Source organism: Phodopus roborovskii, unplaced genomic scaffold (genome assembly GCF_943737965.1).
Source record: "Phodopus roborovskii unplaced genomic scaffold, PHOROB, whole genome shotgun sequence".
NCBI classification, from domain to species: Eukaryota; Metazoa; Chordata; class Mammalia; order Rodentia; family Cricetidae; genus Phodopus; species Phodopus roborovskii.
The window spans coordinates 20,907,355-20,932,020 of NW_026126418.1; the positions used below are offsets into that span (position 1 = coordinate 20,907,355).

General features: G+C 41.9%; 1 protein-coding gene across 10 annotated transcripts in view; it reads left to right on the forward strand.

The window, feature by feature from the left end:
- Ctnnd1 (catenin delta 1) overlaps nt 1-24,666 on the forward strand; it is a 51,804-nt gene that overhangs the window by 11,904 nt on the left and 15,234 nt on the right. For 8 of the 10 annotated variants that reach the window (XM_051184337.1, XM_051184338.1, XM_051184344.1 and 5 more), the window contains exons 2-7: nt 13,390-13,502; nt 14,614-14,902; nt 17,118-17,189; nt 18,347-18,499; nt 18,922-19,457; nt 23,461-23,924. In XM_051184337.1, coding sequence (XP_051040294.1) covers nt 14,708-14,902; nt 17,118-17,189; nt 18,347-18,499; nt 18,922-19,457; nt 23,461-23,924 — 1,420 coding nt within the window. In that variant the 5' untranslated portion in view covers nt 13,390-13,502; nt 14,614-14,707. The remainder of the gene's footprint in view (nt 1-13,389; nt 13,503-14,613; nt 14,903-17,117; nt 17,190-18,346; nt 18,500-18,921; nt 19,458-23,460; nt 23,925-24,666) is intronic. The other 2 variants (XM_051184335.1, XM_051184342.1) reach the window with 2 other exon arrangements.

Genomic DNA, 24,666 nt, shown 5'->3' on the forward strand with positions numbered 1-24,666 from the left:
GAGGTTGAGGCAGGAGGATCACTGTAAGTTTGAGGTCAACAAACAACAAACTGGGCTATTTAGTAAGACTTTGTCTAAAACAACAAAAACGTTATAACATTATGCTGTTTCAGCCATCCTATACTTAAGTTCATGTTTTCTCAGAGCTTCTAATCCAGACTGAGTAATGATCTGAGCTGTCTAGTGGGCAGCAAAACAGGCCCAAATGTATTTTCTAACTACTGCCCCTTTTTTTCAGAGGAATATTGTGGTTAGATTGTCAGGAATAGGCCACATGATTTCCTACAGGCTGTGAGAATCACTATGTAGCTCTTTTGAAACTTAATTCCCAAATTATTGTGATATCTCAGAATTGAGGTCTCAGGTGGTTGGGTAGACTACAAACTGATTTGTGATGGTAGACATGGAGTGGGGGTTGGTTAATTTAAATTTATGTACTTTAGTGTTACTCAATATTGTTTTGGGATTACATGTTAATGCTGATTTGAAGGATATGCCAATATGTAGCATGGTATGGAGAATTCAAGTTGCCTGTTAAAGAGAAACTTAGACTACAGCTCCATTTCCCCCTTTAAATTTTGAAATTGTGGAACAAATTTGAGAAAGGATGTTAGCATTGAAACCCCAGCTGTACAATTTGTTTAAAACTCACAGGAAGGGCTAATTTACTTCCTGTCTGAAAGGGAAACGCTGGCTTCCTTCACTTCCTTCTTGGCCAACTCTGGGCAACTTGGAATATGGGTGGGGGAGGAGCTGGTCATGTCTTTCTTCTCCTTCTCCTCCTCCTCCTTCTCTTCTGTATTGCAGATTGATTTAGCACCTCATACATGCTAGGCAAGTGTTCCATTCTGAGCTACATTCAATCTGTGTTATTGATCTCACCCTGTTACCAAAGCCTTAAGAAATAGCTACCATCTTGTTTGTAGTTGTATGTTTCCCTTGGTCTCTGTGCTTTTGTTTGTTTGTTTTGGAGGGGGAAGGGGGAAGCCTGTACTAAGGTTGTTTTTGCAGTACAGGAAACCTTCCTATCCCTCAGACATTATTTTATGTTCAGTCTTATTTATGTACACTCCCCTTGTATTCTCTGAGATTTGAAAATAGACCAAGGAGTTCTAGGGAAGAAACTGAAACTCTTTTGACTGAAAGGTAGATTGTAGAAAGAATTTAATTGAACAGAGGGAGTAGATGACAAAAGATTCTTATTTTTAAATTGAGCCAAGCAAGCATTCCAAGTGGAGCCAGTTGGTACTCTTCTTGCTATTTTAGTCCAGGCTTCTCCTTCCTACTGACTGGTCAATTGTATTAACTGTTTGATGTGAGTTAGAACTGCGATCTGAGGAGGAGGGGGAGGGCAGTAGTGGAAACAGCTGGTGCCTTCATCAAACTTCAGTAATTCTTCTTAAAGATTGTTCTGGAATAAGGAGTGACCAGGAATTGGAACTGGGTGGTGGAGGGGCACTGGCTTCTCTCAGGCACTCTTAACACACTGTGGGATGTTGTCTATTTGGAATGCAGCCTAACGTTTTGAGACACATTCTTTCTCCCCTCCCTCTGCCTTCCAAATGCTAGGATGGCTTTTTATTTATTTATTTTTTTTAATGTAGTAGAAGCTAACTTTGAACTCCTGCCTGTCTCCCAAGTGCTGAGATTACGGATGTGAGCCTCTGCTTCCAGCCTCCCTCTCATTCTTTGGCTTTGGAGCAGGAAGCTAGATAGCAGAACAAATTCATCTTTCACCTAAAGATCTGGAGGGCTTCCAGGGGATATTCTGTTTAACTATCCCTTTGATTGCATTTTCCAAATATATGAGAAAGAGCTATAGAGGTACTAGTTAGATTCAGGATCTCTAGTGAAGTTGTAATTGGTTAACTGTACTAGTCTCCTTCCCTGATTCACAGTCCATAGTGATGACAATTGTGACTTAACACTCCTTTCCTATCTCACCTGTGTAGTTTGATGCAAACCTGCCAGACACCTTTTCAGAGCAGTATAGCATGAATAGGGGTGTGTTTAGTTCTGTTTTGGAGGGGAGTCTTTTACAAACAAGTTTTGTTGTTTTATTTCAGAAAACTTCCTTAGATGCTTTTTTTTTTCTTTTAATTAATCTTGTAGAGGAGCTAACGGATAGCTGGGAATCCAGCATTAGACTATCTCAGACTCCCTTGAACATGGGTCTCAGTTAGAAGGCCTGGGCAGTCTAAGGGACCTCTGACAGTGGAACCAGGATGTATTCCTGGTGCACAAAAGGACTTTGGGAGCACATTCCCCATGGAGGGATACTCTCTTAATTTAGAGGAAGAAGGGAGGGCCTAGTTCCTACTCCCAATGACTTGTCAGATTAGGTGACCCCTCCTAGAAGGCATCACCCTACATGTGGAGTGGGTGGGTGGAAGCAGGGGGGAGGGGGCATGGGAGAATGGGGGAGAGGGAACTGTGATTATATGTAAAATAAGAAGAAAAAAAAAACCCCAAATTAATTTTGTATGTCCATCTCATAGTAAACAATCCACTCTCCTATATTTGGTTTGGGTCATGAGCAAGGGAACATTAAGAATATTGACATTTATAACTACATATTTAAAATTCTTAAGGGAAAAAAGGGAATTAAATTTGGGGATAGGTAAAATGTCAAAAACTTGTTTGCTTGTGTGCTTCAGCGACATGATTTGTAATGGCTTGGCCCTGCTGCTCTAAAAGAGTGTTGCTAAATGCTGGTTTGTGTCTACCTAGAATAGCTGACTATTGTATATTCTTGCCCTACCTCTCCATCTGGTTGTGCCAGGTCCAGATAAGGACTACATTTCTCTAAGTTGTGCTGCTCTCAGTTTATCGTTTGCTTTTTGTGCTGCAGAGATCAAGGTTTAGTCAGGATTTAGCCGATAGTGTTATGGAGGGAGGGGTTGGCTAGAAGGGGGAAGGAGAGAGAAGATGAGAAAAATGGCATTTTACTAGTTCTTGGCTTGGAATGTTCCTCTGGTTAGAACTCTGCTGAGCTTGGCTGTTTATGCACACTAAATGGAACCTTGGGCAAAGGGTGCTATTTCTTTGGATCTCAGGAATCTGATGGAGCGTGACCTCTGTCTAAAGTTTTGCTTCTAGGGGTTAGGACGATTAACTTCCAATGGACTGTACAAGGTAATAGAAAAATGTATAGTTTAGCCAATTCTCGGAGACAGCCAGTGCTTTTTTTTTTTTTTTTTTGACTAGGCCATAGGAAAAGCTGAGAAGCTGAGGTTGCTGTCTCTCTTTGCTGCCTGGGCTACAGTGTAGTTCCTAGTGGCCCTCCTCTTGTTCTCTTCGGAAGTCAGGAACTTTGCCCTCAGAACTTGATAAACTGCCTTTCTGTAGGGTGGAGTCTGCTGCCTTTGTTTGTTCTTTGTGGGGCTGGCTTTAGGAATTAATTCCACATGTAGTGAAGTTTGAAAGTTTTAAAAGCAATGGAAATGGGTGATAGAGAATGTGACCGAGGGCGTGATCTCCTGTTGGTGATCAACTTGTCATTGGTGGTGCTTTCTTTGGAATGGCAGCTGTAGCTTTAAAAATCCCCATTTCAGTGTCTCCAAAGTGAGAAAACTTGCCAGGTACAATTTAAAAAATCCTTCATGCCCCCCCCCCCCCAGACTCTTCTGTGCTCATAGTATCTTTCTGCTGATTCTTAAAGGCCCGAGCTTTGTCCTATGTAGTGTTGGCTTGAGGCTGAGAGGAGGGTTGTTTTCCTGAACATGATAAGGAACTGAGCAGGGCAAAGTAGGAGCTCTAGCTGGTGATTGGTAGACAGGATGCCCTGGAATGTGGTTGGCCTGCAGCCCAGAATCCAGCACTTTGTATTTGTTTGTTTCTGGGAGACTGTGGTCTGGTGCTACTGTGACAGGAAGTGAGAAAGCTGGGAGTGGGGGGAACAGAGAGGAGTGATGTCTTTGTGGTTCTCCTGTGAAATCTCTTTGTCCCTGGAGAGCAGCTCTGCTACAGAGCCCTACAGAGAAGAGAGCAGCCTTTGTGTGTCTAATGGGTCTCAGAGCATCTAGATACTCTGAGGGATTAGAGGGTATGAGATCTGACTGTGGCCTTTACATCTTAACACTTGAGTTATATAAATGGCCTTGATCTCTTAACATTGAGGAGCTTACCAAAGTTTTGTGTGTGCTTATTTATGGATCTTTAGGATTTAATTAAGAATGGAATTTTAGAAGGACATAGATGTTAGATAGTGTTGATATACTATGTATGTTGCAGAAACCTTGCTGGGTTTAAAAGGGACAAAGAAACTGATAATGCTGGAATTCTTCTGTTCAGCACCTTACTACACACAGGAGTACCCTGCCCATTTGATTTCAGTATCTTGCTACACAGTTTGATTTTAGCATTCCAGTGTTTACCCATAACTGGGGATGGTTGGTAGTTTCCTGGGATTGAGGTAGTACCAGGGTACTTTGTCCTCCTGCTGCCTCCCTTTCTTCTTTGTTTTGTTTTTCCTACTCTGTAGTGTAGCTGTGAAGCAGGCATCTTTTCTCATTTTGTTGATTGGGTGGCTGAGTCCTCAACCTCTTTCTAAACTGGCTAGCCCCTGAGCACACACACAGATCTGCTTTTGATTGCCCTGGAGGACAGCTGCCCTAAAGGCAGATTGCTAACATACCACTAGAACAATCCCTCCCCTCTGTTCTGATGCTGACCAACACAGTCTTCCCTGCTTCTAGTTCCTTCTTTTTCCCACCTCTGATCTTTTCTTTTGATTTAGTGAGATATCACATTAAAAATGAGAATATTTTGGTGAGATTTTTCTTTCTTGATGTGGAGCAGGGGCTTTTTTTTTTTTTTTTTTTTTTTTTTTTGGCCAGATTTCTAGGCGAGGCTTGCCAGTGGAAAAGTAGGTGGTTGGTACAAAGCAATCTGTTTTGTGTCCACTACCTTCCTTTTCTGAGTTCTTGTTCCTTATAAAAAGATTAGGCAGTTGTGACACATGGCTTTAATCCCAGCACTTGGGATGAAGAGGCAGGTGGATCTCTGTGGGTTCCAGCCCAGCTTGGTTTACAAAGTGAATTTCAGGACAGCCAAAGCTATAGAGAAAGACTATGTCTTAAAACAAAACAAAACAAAAACAAACAAACAAACAAACAAAAAAAACAAGAAACTTAGTCTGAAGTAGAATACAAAGGACTTGTCCCCAGAATTAAGGAATGTTTTGCTTTTAAAAGTGAAAGACCCAGAGGTCTCTCTGAGTGGGTTCATTTGCCCATGTCCACTCCCCACCCTTTCTTCAAACACATGGTGTTTGAAGCATATGGCCAAGCTGAGAGATGTGTGTGTGTGTGTGTGTGTGTGTGTGTGTGTGTGTGTGTGCGTGTGTGTGCGCGCGCGCATGCGCGCTTGTAGCTAGACGCTCATTATATAGCCCAGATTAGCCTTGAAATCTCTTGTTTTAGCCTAGCCAGTATTTGGATTACAGCTGTGTATGTACTATCAAATCATACTTAAAATCTGTAGACTTAGAATGACTCATAACCACTGGAAGCATAGAAAGCTCATACACTTTCTTCTGTATCGAGAAGTGATATGGATGTGAGCAGGACATTTCTACTATCATCAATGCTACTTTCAATAAGTGGTTTACTCATCCATAAAAAAGGGACTTAAATTAGTGCACATACCTACTGTGAGGCAAAGAACCACTTGAACTCACCTGGGGTTTCAAAGAACCTGGGCAACACACACTTACAGGTACTAGCTAGACCCCATCTCACAAGTAGGCTGGTCTTGCTTCATAAGGTATTGAGAAGATTCTAATGATAATTACTAGGGGGAGGTTGCAGTACACTTTACTCTTGGTTTGTATTTTATCTTTCATTCAGATGGAAAAAGCATTTCATCTTGTTACCTGTTAATCTAGCTAAAATAGACTTTCATGCTTCCTCCCATTGCTTTCTTCATAGATTCCCTGTTTGTTGTCCATAAAGGCAAGTATTCCCTAAATGTGGCAGAAGGGTTGTCTGTTATCCTTTTTAGGGCTTTGAGGAAGTAAGGACTTTGTAAACATGATTCAGTTGCGTGCTCCCACCCTTTCCAGGCTATTTTCAAACGATGAGCAAAAGAGATGGGGAAATGCTGTAGATAGGAAGTAAAGGGGTTGGTTGGTGAGAGACACTGCCTCTTTAAAACAAAGAATGTGAGCTCAAACAGTTGGATGACCTCTCCTAAACCCAAAGGTTAAGCTTTTCTCTGGATTTTTTTTTTCTTCAGTTTTTTGCTTGGGGGTATAAGGTGTCACAGTTAATTTTAGTATTTTCCTTTTAATGAGGAATTCTGATAGATTTTTTTTCTCCTCCCATTGTAGACTGACTTGCCTTTTTCCTCCCTCCTTTTTCAAGAAAGAGAAAGGCATTTGGCCTCTCCCCCTTCCTTTAGTCTGACACCTCCCCCACCCCTCCCTTTTATCTTTGTTTCCTTATCGGCTTTTCCCCAGGCCCTGCTTTTTCCTTATAAGGCTAAGCAAGGTCCCTGTGCTAGAGTTGCAGAGGGATCTAGGTGAGTAGCTGTCTCGGTGTCTCTGGAGAGAAAATGCAGTGTTTGTCCCAGTGGAGGGCCTTGGAGAGAGGCACCTGGCTAATGGGGGAGGAGAGGAGAGGAGGTGGCCTGGCCTGAGAGATCAGAAGGACTCGTTAGACCAGTCCTGTGTATGTGTCATACAGCTCCAAAGAGAAGCAGGTTCTGTTTCTTTCCATGCCCTTTCAGTCACACTTTTCCTTTGCTTCAAAGCCAGTGCAGTTTTAGCCAGCGTTAGGGTTTGGGGGTTTCTTAGGTGGGGGACAAGAACAATGTGTTTTTGTTTTTTGCTTTTTTTGAGACAGGTTTCTCTATTGTTTTGGACCCTGTCCTGGAACTAGCTCTGCATACCCAGCTGGCCTCGAACTCACAGAGACCCGCCTGCCTCTGCCTCCCGAGTGCTGAGATCAAAGTCGTTGTGCCACCAACACCCAGCAAGAATAATATTTTATATAGTTTGTGAACTTAGGAGGCCATGATGGCAGAAGTGTTTTTTTTTTTTTCCCCTTTATTTTGAGATGATGTCTTTGCGTATGTGGTTTCCTCACACACTCCTAGGCTCCAGTGATTGTCCTGCCTGTGCACCAGTTTTTGTGGTGGCACTGGATATGGAACCCAGAACTTCCTGTAGCCTAGGCAGCTTTGTACCCCTGAGCTGTATTCCCCAGTCGCCACATACTTTCTTGAAATTATAAATTTACCATAGGGACTTTAAGACCACCTGTGGTGGTCAGCACCAGCAGTTTTAGCATTCTGGAAGCTGAGATAGGATAATGGATTTGAAAGTTTGAAGATAGTTTGGATTATATAGAGTTACAGGCCAGCCTAAACTGCAGAGTAGAGATCCTGTCTCAAACAAACAAAATGAAGAAGACAAACATTACATTCTGAAATGGATGTAATGCACACCTGTAATCCTGTCAGTAGAAAGCTGAGGAAGATAGGAGTGCTGAGTTCTAGGTTAGCCTGGTCTATATCGCTAAACCAAGTTCATCTCTCAGCTTGGCCATATGCTACCTAGAGCGGAGTCAGGCCAAGATGGCCAATCTTTGTGGCCTTGGCCATCCTCTGGCCTATGTATTTGTACCCTTCAGATGTCCCCGACCCAGAAACTCTTGTGGCTCTGGTTACCCTAAGCCTGGCTATATCCTCTCAGGTCCAAGGATCCTTTAGTGCAGCATAGGCCATTGAACACAGCCCCTGGCCATACCCGCCAGGGGATCAAGTTCCTGGTGTTTTTTTTTTTTTTTTTTTTTTTTTTTGGGGGGGGGGGGAGGGTAGGATAACACAGTGTAACCCAGACTGTTGTGGAGCTCATATAGCTAACCCAGGCTGGTCTCACTGAGCAACTCCCAAGGATCCCCCTGCCTCAACCTCCCCAATACTTGGATTGCTGGTGTGAACTACCACAGAGGCACAAGAAAACCTTTCATGTGTTATTTTTATTCATTTATTTTCTGGAGAGGGTTTCACTATATAGATAGCCATGGCTGTCCTGGAACTAGCTCTGTAGACCTGTCTGGCCTTGAACTCAAGAGACTCTCCTACCTGTGCCTCCATAGTGCACAACACCATTGCTGGCTATTTATTTTATTTATATGTATGTATATATGTAAGTGCACATGTGTGCAGGTGCCCTAGGAAGCCAAGAGAAGGTATCAGATCCCTTGCAACTAGAGTTACAGGCAGTTGTAAGCTTCTTGACTAGGGTGCAGGAACTGAACTTGGTCCTGTGGAGGAACAGCAGGCAATCTTAAATGCTGTGACATCTTCTCTCCAGTTCCATGTGGAAAAAAATTTAAGTTATGAAAAAGAATGTATGTAAGTTCTTTTCCTTTGGTACTCCATTAGATGTATTATTACTTTCCCCAGGGTAAGGTGATAGGAGTAGAGGGCCCATTAATTCCCTGAGTGAGCTTTAGGGTGGACATAGTAAGACATTATTGCTCAGCCTTTTCAATAAAGTGGAGGGAGCCTCAGGGAAATGCAAAAATTTCCAAGGCTGGGTTATTTCTAGAGTGTAAATTTTGTGACTCAGTAGTCCTCACTTGAGATGAAATTATGAAGTAAGCAGAGTCCCCTTTAGATTATTTATTATTACTAATGTTATTATTGTCGTACTGTATTGCCCTGGCTGAATCAGACCTGGCTTAAACAACAGGCACACACTGCTGTGTTCTTCTGTCTTGGATGTTTTTGGTTTGTGTGATATAGAGGACTAAACCTACGGCCTTAAGATGCTTAGGCAAGCACTATATTATTGTGCTAAAATCCCCAGCCCTTGAATTAAAAAAAATTTTTGAGCAGTGTTTTTCCCGCCCTTAAACTCCTTTATGTAGCCCAAGTATGCTTTAAATTGTGATACTTATGTCTCACTCAGCTCACGTATTTAGGGTTACAGGTATGGATCTTCCAGGGACTTGGGTTAGTATGGGTATGAATCTTAATAGAGAAGTGAGAAACACTATAGTCTGATTGAATTTCAGAAGGTGGAAACTTATGAAGGTTGGATTGGAAGCTGGAGGTTTGGACTCTAGTTACGAGCACTCTTCCTAACATGGATGGAGTCTTAGGAAAATTCTTCATGGAATATATTTCTGAGATTTAGAAGCAGAATGGTAATTCTCTCTGTGTGTGTGCTTGAACAGGGACGTTGACTTGTAAGTTTTGGACACATCCTTTCTTGCTGAAAGCCCTGTCACACAGTGCGGAAGAGTTACAGGTGCTTGCTCTATGTTACTGATTGGTTTTCAGTAAGAGGGTTGGTGCTTTAAAAGTCATTCTATAGCCCAGAAGACATGGAAATGGAGTTAGCTTTGAGGAAGAACATATATCTGTGCATTAGTTATTAGTTTTGATTTATAATATGCTAACAGGAAGAAAGGAGGAAACTTTGGGATTGGTTACAGAAGATTGTAACTCCTTCCTCAGAGCCTGATGATTGAAGCTTAGAGAGATCTTCAACTTAGGGAAACTTGGATTTTCTTCCAGAGTGCACACCCAGGTCTGCCCATATATGGATGTGTCCACCTGAGCTTCATGGACATGTATGTGTGTTTGGGGGGTGGTGGCATGTGATAGGCATAATCATTAAATGGAGCTCTGGAAGATAATGGAAATTGATACTTAAACAGGGTTATTGCTTCTCCCAGGTCTCCTAGATTTTTTTTTTTTTTTTCTTCAATACCAGTGATTGGATCCTAGATCTTTTGATGTAAAGGATTTCATTTAATCTTTGCCATTAAGAAAGTAAAGAATTCCATGCTGGCGCACACCTTTTATCCCAGTACTGTAGAGGCAGAGGCAGGTTGTTCTCTGTGAGTTTGAGGCCAGCCTGGTCTACAGAGCTAGTTCCAGGACAGGCTCCAAAGCAATACTCAAAGGAAAGGAAGAAAAGAAAAGAAAGCCAAGCAAGGAAGGCATGTATGTGGTTTCTCACACTGACATACTAGTTCCTTGTGTTCAAACTGGAGTAACTACTACAGTTACATTGGCAATAGCTTCCCCTATGTTCAGACATTTTCTAAGAACTTCAGATGGATTGTTTCATTTAGTTCTCATAACTGCTCATTGTGGAAATGTTGGGATCTGGGACTTGAATGCAGTCAAGATCTAAAAGTCCATGTTCTTTGATGATGATGATGATGATTAGTGATTGTTGCTAACAAATTCTCCTGCTTCAGCCTCCTAGTGTTGAGGTTATATATGTGAGTCACTATGCCCAAATTATACTCCTATAAAATATGTTTTTAATTACACTTATTTATTTGTGTCTGGGAACATGAGTGACTCCTCTGAAGAGGTAGAGGACAACTTGTAGGAGCAGGTTTTTCTTTCTACCATGTCCCAGAAATCCAACTCAGGTCATCAGGCTTGGTGCACAAAAGTCTTATCCCGTGAACTATCTCATTGGCCCCCAAATAGATTTCTCTGGCCAGTTTATAGTAGAACAAATCAGTCCAAGGACTGTGCTATCAGTGACTTGTTTTATTGCTCTGCTATTTGGTTAACATGGTCTAATACTTTGGTCCTTCTGGACATTTGATTTAATTTATTTTGAAGTTCTGACCAAAAAAAAAAGACTGACTTTTTATCATTGCCATTGCTTGAATGAGTAAGCAGTAGGTCTTTCTAGGATGGGTGGATTCCCTCCATTAAAGACCTTGTTAAAAATAAACACAACTATTCTCATAAAACAATCTTAGGAGAATAACAAGGTTAAACACTCCCTCCCCACCCCCCATGATCCATTTTTGGTGAAAGTGTCTGACAACATTAATTGGTGAACCTGAAAAAACTTTGAGGACTTTTCTTGATGCCAGCTAGAGTCGTCAGTGGTTTGCAAACTCTGGTCTGTAATACAGTCTTTTTATGGTATGTGGCAGGAAGAGGGATTCATCAAGTTTGAGACTCTCTGCTATTGCTTGTCATGGCTGCAGCTGCCCGTATGTGCTTTCCTTTTCTCTTTCCCCTTCCTCTTCCTATAATGGTTAAAAAGAAAGTTTTCAAAGTATAGGTCAAATGGCCTTGGGCTGACCATTCATTCATTCATTCAGCCATTCATTCTTTTTTTGTTTGTTTTTTAGGAAGGGTCTTGTATGTAGCCCCAGGCTGGGCTTGAACCTGTGATTCTTTTGTTGAACCTAAGTGCTGGGAATGTAGGCATTTGCCAGTATGTCCTGCTTGGACATGTATTTGGGCAGCGTGGCATAGAAGGGAATATAGGATTTAAAAATATTCTAGACTGAGGTTTAAATTCTAAATTTGCTATAAACTCTAGGAACTTTGTTAATTTTTTTCACCTATGAGTCTGTTTTCACATTTGCAGTAAAACTTCACTTCCTTATGATTTCTGTGATTGCTAGGGCAATGACTGTAAGCCATTCAATCATTGGTAATTTTTACATACGTGTTTTCTTTATCTGAGGTAACAAATGTTTAAGGCCCTGAGAAGGAAGTAAAAATGAGTGTAATAGATTTGTACTGCTACAGGGACAGTCAGGTACTAGAGAAACACCCTCTGTCCCAGAAACACTGGTTTAGTTGGGATCTCCTCGTATATAGAGTTTGAGTAGAGAAACCAGCTCATCTACTCTGTAGAATCCAGTTGTGTTCTTGATCCGATTAATTTCATGTACTACTTCACAAAATAGTTTAGGACTGAGACATTACCATGAAGTAATGTAATTGGCAGATTGAAACTAACTCTTGAAACAACTTAATACCTCACCTTGTAGAACACACTATCTCACTCCATCTTCACAGCAGCTCTGACTTAGAATGAACGGTCTGTCAACACCATACAGATGAGAATAACCATCACACAAAGCCAAGACCTGGACCAGTCTTGTGAGTTGTATCCTGTCTCATGCAGCCACTACTTCCCTCTTTGAAGCAGTAAAATCTATCTGTGTATAAAGACCTAGGAATTCAACCTCTTTTTCTACTTAACTGTACCTTCCTTTCAGAGTCATTTGGTCAGCTTTATAGCCAGGATGCTGGAGAAGTTGGTGTTTCTCTAGACCCTGCATTGTGATCTAGATCAGTGTTTTCCCCAACTTTCTTTCTAACTCCCTGTATTGAATTAAAGTTCTGGGGGCAAAAAGTGACCATTTAAGGCATGGTGACAAACAATGTCTCTCTGCGCCAGGGAGTGTTGTTTCTGTGTGCCTCGTAGTGGTTGCCTGGGCTTTTATTAGCAAGAAGATTACAGGGTGGAGGCTGCCACAGTGGTGACTGCAGTGCAGGCCCTGTTTAAAGAGTCTCTTGAGCAGGCTTCTCTTGATGTAGATGGGTCATAGGTCACTGTACATAGTAGACAGGACAAGTGTTTAAAATGAACAGGGATGAAAAGGGAGCAAGTGAAGCAAACCAGGAATGGTGATACATTCTTATACTCCAGTACTTGGGAAGTAGAGACAGGAGGATTAGGAATTCAAGGCCAGTTTCAGCTTTATAGTGAGTTTTAGGCCAGCCCAGGAGATTGTCACAAGCAAAAAAAAAAAAAAAAAAAAAAAAAAAAAGAGAGAGAGAGAGAGAGAGAGAGAGAGAGAGAGAGAGAGAGAGAGAGAAAAGAAAGACCTTTGAGTGGCCTGTTAGAATGTTGGGTAGGAGTATGAGAAAGTGGCACTGGGCTTTGGGCTGAATGAAAACAGTAGTTGATAAGTGATTGTGGGAGCCAAGGGCTGGGTAGGAGGGACTTTGGGACAGTTCAGCATGTTCTCTATCTAATGACTGAATTAATTCAGTTTACTGGACACCTGTTTATCAGTTTCCTCTGGGTGCTCTTGCTTGCTGAATGCTGGATACATTCTAAGGCAAACAGGCCCAAGCTTTTGTATTTGGTGGGGCTCTGGGGAGCGTGGGAAAGAGAGCCTAAGCAGAAGGCCCAGCCTAGGCTAGTCTCTACTTGTCTTCTCCACCATGACTACTGCATTGGTTTCTCAATGTCTTTGTGGGCATGCTGAGACTGGGCTTTGAGGTTTCTGCCTTAAGGGTGGGAAGGAGGGGGAAGGGCATTCCAACAACACATTTCACCCCCAAATTGGTTTCCTGGAACAGAAGATATGTGGGATTTAGCTACGTTATAACCTGGTTCTTCATGGAATTAAAAGTAGAGTCACTCTAGGTGGTAGCAGTACAATTTGTGTTTTAATTAATCCTATATCCAAGGCCCAGATATCTGAACACAGCAAATGTTTAAAGGGTATTTGTTACAGTAAGCAATTCCAAATTGTATCTTAAATAACTCCCTGTCATTTCTAATACTTCCCCTTACCCGTCTTGTATTTATGCATTGGGTATAGTTTATTTTCTTCCCATTCTCATTTTCCCTTCACATTTCTGCAGCTGTCTCCTTCCTGCTTGCTGCTTTCTGAGGTGGCTGGGATGCTTCCATGATTTGTGTGAATCTAGACTGTTCTCTGTGCTAAACCAATCAGTTACGACCCTTCTCTTAACAGGTGTGTATGGAATATGTTTTTTTAAGAATTAAAAATATTTTTAGGTACCTCCTTTTCCTCAGGGGATTGGTGAGAGAATAGGGAATATGGGAGGGGGAAAAAATCTCCTAGTGTGCTGCTCAGCAATATACATTGTATTTATTATTCTGTTTTGTTTTGTTTTGTTTGAGACAGGATCTCTATGTAGTCCTTTCTGGCTGTCCAGGAACTTGATATGTAGGCCAGGTTGGCCTCAAATTCATAGAGATCCATCTGCTTCTGCCTTCCAGATGATGGGATTAAAGCCCTGAGCCACCATACCTGGCCACAAAAACTTTTTGAGACAATATTTTGCTAAATTGCCCAAGATGGCTGTGTAGCCCAATCAGGTCTACACTGGAGTATAGTTTTGGCAATAAAAAGACCTCAAAGACCTCTTCGTAAATATATGAAATGTGTTGGAGGCCTTTTGTCTTTCAACTTTGGGAAGTCCCATGTCCCATCCCCATTTCACCCCACATCCCCCCACATGGTTTCTCTGTACCTTGGCTGCCCTGGAACTCACTTAAACTCACAGAGATCCTCCTGCCTCTGCCTTCTCAGTTTTGGGTGTGCACCACCACAATCTGGTATATTTCCACTTCTTAACTGGTATTTTAATTTACTATAGTTCATCACTCCACTGCATTTGTAGTATTCAGGTTTGGGAGAGGTTAAGTAAAAACTGCTGTCCCATTATCGCTAGGAGCTTGTCCCTGCAGGACAGTAAATGCTTACCTGTACCAGGGAGTTAAAACTTTGGTTAAACGACCCTGCACTTTTTTCCTCAGGAAAAAAGAATTTAATTTTAATTCCATGCCATTGTCTCCTTCTCCTGGCAACAATGCAGAGACTTTGGTCAAGCTGTACTTTTTCTTTTAATAGGTGTTCATAGTAGAGTGTAGAAGAGGGTAGTAGGCAAAGGTTCTTTTTGAGAAGACATTGGTGATGGGCTCCAAGCTTGGTTGGTGGTGTCTTGCTTTGTGCACTGCAGTAAAACTAGAGGGTATCTTTGGCACTGGGGATTAACAATTCATCTGTCTTCTGACCTGTGATCTTTTCTCTTCTTTCTCTCTTACCGCCCCCTCCTTAGTGTGCAGTGAGGGGTCCTACTCCCTCCTTTCTACTCCCTCTGTGGTCCACCTTACTTTTTATCCTGCCCTGCGGCGGCTCCTCCCCTAACCTTCATGGACGACTCAGAGGTGGAGTCGACCGCCAGCATCTTGGCCTCTGTAAAGGAACAAGAGGCCCAGTTTGAGAAGCTGACCCGGGCGCTAGAGGAGGAACGGCGCCATGTCTCGGCGCAACTGGAACGCGTCCGGGTCTCACCACAAGATGTCAATCCACTCATGGCCAACGGCACCCTCACCCGTCGGCATCAGGTAACCCTCTCCCCATCAGACTTGCAGGTAGGACTTTGGCATGGTCAGTAAGAGAGGCCTATGGATCTTTAATGAGATGCTGGGCTGTCCAGTATGTACACTTCATGATGAAGTGTTCCAGGAATATGATAAACACTGATTAAGAGATAAGGGGTTTGTTGCTGATCTGAGTGGTGTGGACTTTAGTAACCAGTGAGACTTCCTGTTTTGCTGGAGTGGGTTTTCTGGGCAGGGATACAGTTCTAGTTATGGTAGTGCAGTTTGGAGCTGTAGTCAAATCACTTCTGTTTTCTTTGAAATATCCTTTGTCTTAGGGTCAAAAATTAGGAAAGAATGTCTACTTAGTGGTTGGGGCAGTTGGGCAGCTTGAGTTCTTAGCTCCAGTTCAGTCTCATCCATGGAACAATTTGTTCTCAGAAAGTATTTTAGTGTTGGTAAATTGTATATTCCTGTTCTGTATTGTCTTTGTGTGCTTTTGTTGGGTGTGTAAATCATGTTTTGGAAGGAAGGGTCATTGTTAATCTTTACTGGTTGGAGTTGGAGAGGGAGTATTCTGCTGTTATTTAACCCAGATAACCACAAGAGTCAGTGGTGGTCACTGGGTTGGCTGAATCTGTGATGGACGTGGGAGGGCTGGTGTTAGAAATGAGAAGTATTTTGTATTTCCTATGGTTAATGTCTGACTTTACTGTGATGTAATCTGTTTGAGGTTTTATCAGTGTGTGTGTGTGTGTGTGTGTGTGTGTGTGTGTGTGTGTGTGTTGCTCACATGAGCTTGTGCTCAAGCACTTAGACTACCTCTGAAGAGGTCTCTGAGTGTAATTAGAGTAGTGCTTATGCTCAGCTCTTTTAACTGATTGCTTATTTTATTTATTTGTTTATTTATTTTGTAGTGCAAGGGATTGACCCTAGAGCCCTGAACATGCTAGGCAAGTGCATATGCTATGCCACAGAGCTACATCCTAAACTATTTATTAATATATGAGGAGGTGGGGATGGAACCCATGGTCTTGTGCAAGCTAGGCAGACACTCAGCCACTAAACGTTTCAGACCTTTGAATTTTTGAAGACAAGATATAAACCTCTTGCCTCTGCCTCGCTAGTGCTAGGATTACAGTCGTGTCCAGCTACTTGTTTAATCCTTAAACTAGTGGGCATAATTTGAATGGGCAATAATCAGGATTTTTAAAAGAGACTGTTTGCACTATTCAGGGACTTTTACAGGAATTGCATAGAGAGTTAGGGATGAGATAGATTGAAGGAAAGTGGGCTGCTCTAACTTTATAGGTGGTGGGGAATCCCAGGATTTAGTGGTTTCTCTCTTGTTCTTTTATTTTTAACCTCTGCTCAGCAATGAAACCACACCCTTCTTCCTTCCTGAAAGCAATGTTTAACTTCCTCCCTCTGTAGCATTATACTCTCTGTAAAGGGGGAATGGGTGGAGGGAGAATCCCCAGAGGTTGTTGGGTCTTACTATCTTAAATTGGGGAAGGAGCAAGAAATATGCTTTTATGTATATAGTGTCTTTGGGCTATGTCTTGGTGCTTAAGGTAGAGCAATTTAAGAACATTTTAGAATGTGTTTTGTGGCTGTAGCTTGATAAAGACATTGATTTTTCTTGAAGGGGATTGCCGAGTACTTGTCTTGGTATTTGGAAATGGAGAATTAACTCTTCTTTAAAAGGCTTTCTGGAATGGGAGTTTCCCATGGTAGCAGAGCATGAAGATTCCTAGAACTTAATAAAGAAGGCTTTTTTGGGGGGAGCCTCCCCCCTCCTTGTAGCTTTTTTTGACTCTCCTTATAGTCTTAGGGCTTTCAAAAAAGGTTGTGAGTGGAGGGGGGTGGTTCTGTGATGTTTATTCAGCAAATGATTTTTTAATGCTTCTCATGTGGCAAGCACTACTCAAGACATTAGGGATACATCCTTAATACTACTGACCTCAAACCCTGTGCACTCATGGAAATGAACATTCTTATATTCCAGAGACCCAGTCTGCCAGAATTTTAGGCCTAATTTCAATGTTGAGGAGAGTGGTAATTTAAAATTAAGGAATGCTTTGGGTCTTTTATGAACACTAACACAAGGATTTCAGGACACAAACAACTTGAAAGCACCCCGCCTCCCCCCCCCCCTTCTATTTGGAAAGAAAGATGTTTGTGTTTGAAAGAACAAAGGAAGGCTAGAAAATGAATTGTCTTGTGGGCTATATTTCAGAACGGCCGATTTATGGGTGATGCTGACCTTGAGAGACAGAAATTTTCAGATTTGAAACTCAACGGACCCCAGGTAATTGTTTTGATTCAAGTCTGTATGACTTCATATCTTTTTACTTCTTCAGTCTTTCTTTAATTTAGGAAAGTAAATTATATATAGTTTTGTTGATTTAAAAAAAGTCATTGGCTTTTATTATGTTACTCCTGTCTCCTCATTAAATCCTCTGGTAATGCAGTTCCTTTTGGGGGAGGGCATAATTCTACATTATAGAAAACCTTACCTAAAACCTGACTGGTGACTGGTATCTGGTAAATAGCATAAAACTCTTGCTAGGCCTGGGGGTGCAAGTCTAATCCTAGTGTCTTGGGAGGTTGAGGCAAGAGGATCAAAAGTTGAAGGCCTGTCTGGGAAAGTAAGTACTGGAACTTTGTCCCAAAGTAAAAAGTAAGAAAAAGGTTCTGGGTTGTTCAGTGGTTGAATTGAGTGCTTGAAATTCCCAGTACCACCCAAAATAAAATAATTTGATAATTATTATTAGTTTTTTGATAATTTTTATTAGTGTTTTTAATCTTGAGTTATTCTTTTGAAGTGTTACTCGGATGTAGGTGTAACAGTTAACAGTTCATATTCAAGTAGGTGACCAGAAGGGGAAGTTAAATCTGTTGTTTCTGCCACTAAGATGCCAGTGTGGTTTTAGTTACCTCTTTTTTGGGGGGTGGCATTTGAGACAGGTTTCTCTGTGAATCCTGGCTGTCCGGGAACTCGCTCTGTAGACCAGGCTTGCCTCTTAACTCACAGAGATCTGCCTGCCTCTGCCTTCCTTGAGTGCTGGGATTAAAAGCATGCACCACCACCACCACCCTGCTAGACCTGTTTTCATTTCAGGGAAATTCTATTTACTGTCCTTGTTTATTTATTGACACAGTTGTTTGTTTTTTGAGATAGGGTTTCACTAGATAGTCCTATCTGGCTTGGAATTTGCAATTTAAATTAGGCTGGCCTGGAATTCACAAATATGCCTGCCTCTTGAGTGCTGGGATTAAAGGTGTACACTACCATGCCCTGCCTTTTTACAAGTTTAAAAAGATGACAATACTTTTTCTAAAAACCCCCGAGGCCAGTGGGATTTTCATGAAGACTTCTTGTCTCTAGAGGCACTAATGTTTCTTATTAGGATGAATTGTTACTACCTATATTTAGAAATGGCTTTACTCTTTTCTCTCTCATAGGATCACAACCACCTTTTGTATAGCACTATCCCCAGGATGCAGGAGCCAGGACAGATTGTGGAAACCTATACAGAGGAGGACCCTGAAGGAGCCATGTCTGTTGTTTCTGTGGAGACCTCAGATGATGGGACCACTAGGCGAACAGAGACCACAGTGAGCTGAAATTTGCATGTCTTAGAGTGATATAGGTCATCTGTAGTGTTTTAGTAGAGAGGTTAACCAGGTAGATGGGTGATGAATATCCCACTACAGCAGGTCACTGATTGCCAGAAAGAAATGATCACTGGGCAAACAGAAAAGGTAAAAGAAATGTAGGGAATGTAATGGAAGGGGAAGAGATGGGAGTATGACAGTTCTAATAGTTGCCCAAGAGTCTGAAACTGACAGGGCAGTGTTCTCACTTAGAGGCTTCTTTGGGATGGAAAAAAAGGTATAGATGGATGACAAACATGAGACATTTCTAGGTAAAGACCTAGAAGGTAGGGGTTCCTTTCTTAGAATAGTGTGGAATTTAAACTAGATTCTTTATTTCTTTCAATCATTGCTTTTCATTTTCTCATTCCTTTTAACTGAAGGTCAAGAAAGTTGTGAAGACAATGACAACACGGACAGTACAGCCAATCCCCATGGGACCAGATGGACTGCCTGTGGATGCCTCATCAGTCTCCAACAATTATATCCAGACTTTGGGCCGTGATTTTAGAAAGAATGGCAATGGGGGCCCTGGTCCCTATGTGGGGCAAGCAGGCACTGCGACCCTTCCTAGGAACTTCCACTATCCTCCAGATGGATATGGCCGACACTATGAAGATGGTTATCCAGGTGGTAGTGACAACTATGGCAGTTTGTCCCGGGTGACCCGAATTGAGGAGCGGTATAGACCCAGCATGGAAGGTTACCGGGCACCCAGTAGACAAGATGTCTATGGTCCCCAGCCCCAGGTTCGAGTGGGTGGGAGCAGTGTGGATCTACATCGATTTCATCCAGAGCCTTATGGGTTAGAGGATGACCAGCGCAGCATGGGCTATGATGACCTAGATTATGGCATGATGTCTGATTATGGCACTGCCCGTCGGACAGGAACACCCTCGGACCCTCGCCGACGCCTCAGGTGGGCAGGAATAGGGGAGGAAAGACTTTTTTCCAGATGGGAAAGGCATAGTGTTATCTTTTAAGCTTTTAGGGGTCGGGGACACCTTTGGATACTGGTTCTTTTCTCTTTTTCATAGAAGGCTCGTTGAATGTTGATTTGTTCTCTTTTTCTTTCTTGTTAGAGTCAGATTTTAGTTATACTAAGTGATTTTTTTTTTTTTTTTTTTTTTTTTTTTGGTTTTTGTTTTCTACTGCTTTTTTAGATGTCTCAGTGGCTCAGGCTATCTACCAGTCTGGCTTTGTAGTAGAGGATGACCTTAGACTCTGGATGGATCCTTCTTCCTCTACTTTGTAAATCTTGGGATTACAAGTGTGTGTCACCACAGTTGGTGAGAATGATTTGTGGCCAGGTGTGGTGACTTAAAGCTTGTAATTCCACTGCTGAGGAGGCCGCGGCCTATGATTGTGTGGACATTTCTATACCCCAGAAGTGATTAGTGATAGTTATTGGTCTTTGCCCTGAGGAAGAGACTTGGTTACTATGCCATAATTTCTTCCTAAGATTTGGCTCTCTTTTGGTGAAAGAGAAAGGAGCATCACAGAGTGTGAGTGTTCACACTTGTTCCTGAGAACTTTTAAAGTTAAGTTTTTGGTGTTAGAACACACTTAAGATTGTTTTTTAGAATTGCCTTGCAGTGTTATAATCCTGGTGTTTTATAAACAGTCACTTTTGACCTCTCAGAAGCTATGACACTTTGTATTTAATTAGGGTTTTATGAAGGTAGTAAGTGGGGATGTTAGTAATATTCCCCAACGGTCAATAAGAGGCTATCTATTCTAAGGGTATTTATTCCTTGGGGTAATCTTTGGTGACATGGAGGGTTACTGTTTGGGTGATCGATCAGTAGTTGCCTTGGAAGAGTATTTCAGAATGTGATTAAAATGTTCATCCTCCCCCCCCCCTCCCTCCCTTGCTCCATTTATTCCTTCCTTCCCTTTATTTTTGTTGTTGTTGAGACAGGCTATCACTGTATATCTCTGGCTGGCCTCTGCCAGTCCCCTGCCACTGCCTTCTGAGTGCTGGGATTAAAGGTGTGTTCCAGCATACCTCGCAGGCCTTTTCTAAAGGCCCATTTTAGGCATTGATTGTACACTATGCATTAGTATCTTTGTCATGCTTGTTATTTGGTTTTTATATTTATAAAAGGTTACTTTAAAAATTCTTAGTTCTGGGTGTATACAAAAAACATATTTGGTCTTGGGCTGAAAACATTAGTTTAGAATAAATCAGGATCTATATTTTCCAAGACAAGATTTATGTTATCTTGATAGTGAGGGAGCCCTGCCAGCTGTTGCTCAATTTCTGTATGTTGGTTCATGACCTTCCAAAGCAAAGGTCTTGGCACTTACTTTCCGAACATATTAGGTAGTATTGGCTAACCATAAACTGAATTAGTCTGAGGATAGGAGTAGAGGCCCTATTATCTAAGCCTGAGTCACTGACACTCTTCACACGGCTTGGTTAGCAAATTCTACTCCCATGTGACTCACATTTTATTCCTGATGGGGCACCAGATCTTAGCTGGTGTGAGCTAGCCAGGGGTAGATAGCAGCTATCATTGAAACAGTCTGCCCAGGGAGTGGGGCTGGAATGTAAGTCTGCTTACTATGACTTCTCATTAGCAAAGAGAGATCAGACACAGATGGGTGTGGATTGCCAGGCCATTTCCCATGTTCCTTGAAGTGGCAGTTCACATAGAAATGTTTTGTTTGGGGCTTGGTTCTTGGATTTGCTCCAGGATGGCATTGGGCTTAGAAACCTGCTTGATTAGCAAGAATATCTTCTGCTTCCTGTTTCGGCCTTACAAGAACAGTTGCAAGGTTAAACTTAGGCAGTGAGTAGTAGGAAAACCACTGAACTTGAAAACTGGTTCTAGTTGTGCCTCTACCATTATCTATATAGCCTTAAGCGAGTTATTTGAACATTTAGGCAGTTTTGTCATTTGAAAAAGGAAAGAATTCCTGTTAATTAATTTTTTTGTGTGTGCAAGTATGTCTGTGTAAGGGTGTCAGATCCCCTGGAACTGGAGCTACAGACACTTGTGAGTTCCCATGTGGATGCTGGGTATTGAACCCAAGTCCTCTGGTTAAGAGCCAGTTCTTTTAACTACTGAGTCATCTCTCCAGGCTCATAGGAAAGAATCTTGATCTATTGCTTCTGAAAGAATGAAGTATATAGATTTCCTTGAGTGATTGAAAAAAATCTGGCAATGGCATTTATTTTTGTAGTTGCTTATCTTAAACAAGAAAACTAAAATCTGCTCGACACACATAGCCTGAAGCACCATTCTTTCACAAAGAACAGTTTGGTGTGTCCTTGGGGTTTTATTATGTGTGTCCTGTTTTCTCTCATTAAAAAGAAATAATGTATGTATGTATATGTATATATGTAAATATAGATGTAATCTACTTTTGAAACAAAAGTTTTAAATTTTAAAGTGATTTTTAAGATTTATTTATTTATTTTTTTTTTAACTAAATGATTTGTCCCACTGAATCTTTTATTGTTTAACAGGGTTGGCACCTGTTAGGTAGGTCTTCTGATCAGGCTAACTTTCAGTGTTTGATGACAGTGGGAGTGATCTTATAGGACAAACAACAGTCTTATTTAGAGAGTCCCACACAATAGATTCTCTTCTCCCTTGTGGCTCCCACAGGGTGAGGTGAGCTCACAGATATTGGGGCTCTTCCTGGTAGTTATGAATAAATGATAGTATGACAGGCTCACCCTCTAGTGGTTGTTGGTAGTACTGAACCAGGAAAAGTTGCTTTTCATTTGACTTCTTTCAGTTTCTTCCTCTGATCCAAGAGCTGGGACAATCCAATTAGATGTTGGTATGTAGATGCCATTTGGCAGAATTAGAAGTATTTGCAAGTTGGAGTATGGAACTCATTGTTGGAATATACTTACCTGGATAGCATATAAGGCCTTGGGATGATCTGTGACAATTAATGTTCAAGTTTATACCTCATTAGTACTAAAGCCAAGTCTTCAACAATGTAGCAAGAAGTCCCCCATTTTTCTTGATCAGTTCTTCTTTTGTAATTTCCAGAATAGGGCAAAGAAAATAGGAAAATTAAATATGAAATGTGTTTAATGGTCTTCTTCTACTGTTTGCTGTGTGCAAATGCCTTGTTTCCTTTTCAGCTAGGATTTAAGAACTATTCTCAGGGTTTTTTGTTTGTTTTTGAGGGTGGGAGTGGGAGGAGAATGCATTGGGATAGAATCTTGGTTTGTAGATCTAGATTGTCTAGACCTTTCTAGACTCAGACTTGTGGTCTGTCTTTGCCTCCTCAGTGCTGGGTTCATACTTGTTCTTAGACTTTGCTTGCTTGCTTACGTGACATGGAATCAGTCACCTTGCTTAACTCTTCTGTTTAAGGGTGTATTTCATTCTTTACAGAGAAGTTAATAGTTGTCAAATGCCATTCAAGTAAATACTAATAAATCCGGATTTGTTGTTTTTGTGATGAACATTTCCAAGTTCTTGTCTTTCTCAATCAGAGAACACAAGAAAAAAAGAGAGGGTTTTAGTCTAAATACAGATTACTTTTAAATTAAAGTCGGGCAGGGAGATGGTTAGATGGTTCAGTTGATATAATGCTTTCCTCACAAGCTCCGGTGTCTACATAAAAAGCTGAGCTCTGTGGTGACTCAGATTTGTGGTCCCAGCACTGAGGAGGCAGAGACAAGAGGACCCCTGGGTCTTGTGGGACATTCATTTTAGCTTATCAGCAAGCTTCTGACTTGGTGAGAGACTCTGTCTCAAAAAATAAGGCAGAAGGCTATTGAGAAGACTTAAGTTTGCACAAAAAATTAAAATTGACCATAGACCATACAAAGGAGATTAATGATCGCTGTGTAGACCTGGGGTTGATCCTCCCTTGAAGATAATGGTTAACAGGAATGTCCAAGAAATCCTGATTTAGCTGTTTGGTTATTGGTTCTTTCAAAACTGTAGGAGCTATGAAGATATGATTGGAGAGGAAGTGCCACCGGATCAGTACTATTGGGCTCCTTTGGCTCAGCATGAGCGGGGAAGTTTGGCAAGCTTGGATAGTCTGCGAAAGGGAGTGCCTCCACCTGCAAACTGGAGACAGCCTGAGCTGCCAGAGGTGATTGCCATGCTAGGCTTCCGCTTGGATGCTGTTAAGTCCAATGCAGCTGCATATCTGCAGCACCTATGCTATCGAAATGACAAGGTGAAGACTGACGTGCGGAAGCTCAAGGGTATCCCAGTATTGGTAGGATTGTTAGACCATCCTAAAAAGGAAGTGCACCTTGGAGCCTGTGGAGCTCTCAAGAATATCTCTTTTGGGCGTGACCAAGATAACAAGATTGCCATAAAAAACTGTGATGGTGTTCCTGCCCTGGTCCGATTGCTCCGAAAGGCTCGTGATATGGACCTGACCGAAGTCATTACTGGTGAGTGCTAGGATGGGAGTCACTCTTACTTCATAGAGAGGCAGAGGTCTACAGGTTTCCAGCCATTACTTTTTTTTCTTTTTTTAACCCCTTTGGTTTTTCAAGACAGGGTTATTACTCTGTAGTTTTGGAATCTGCCCTGGAACTCACTCTGTAGCCCAGGCTGGTATCAAACTCACAGAAAGCCACCTGCTTCTGCCTTCCAAGTGCTGGGATTAAAGGTGTGTGCCACCATTGCCCAGCCATGTTAACTAATTAATTTTGAGACAGGGTCTCACTATGTAGTTCTGACTGTCCTAGAACTTACTGTGTTGTGCAGGCTGGACTTGAACGCACAAAGATCTGCCTATCTGTGTCTCCCAAGTGCTGGTATAAAAAGCATGCACCACTCTGCCTGGCCAGTTCATTACCTTTTGATTATAGGTTCTGAAGTAGTGGCCTTTGGGTCAAATCTGCTTCACAGGTTTGATTGGATGACAGATGACACATATAGTAATCTCTGATATATTCTGTATGCATTCATGTGGGTCCTGGGAATTGAACCTGGGTCCTCTGGAAGAATAGCAAATGCTCTTAACTGCTGAGTCATTCAGACATTCTCCTCCCTCTCTCCCTCTCTCTCTCTCCCCCTCCCTTCCTCCCTCTCCCTCCCTCCCTCCCTCCCTCTCTCTCTCTCTCTCTCCCTCTCTCTCCCTACCCCCCCCCCCGGTTGTTTTTGGTTTGTTTTTGAGACAGGGTCTTT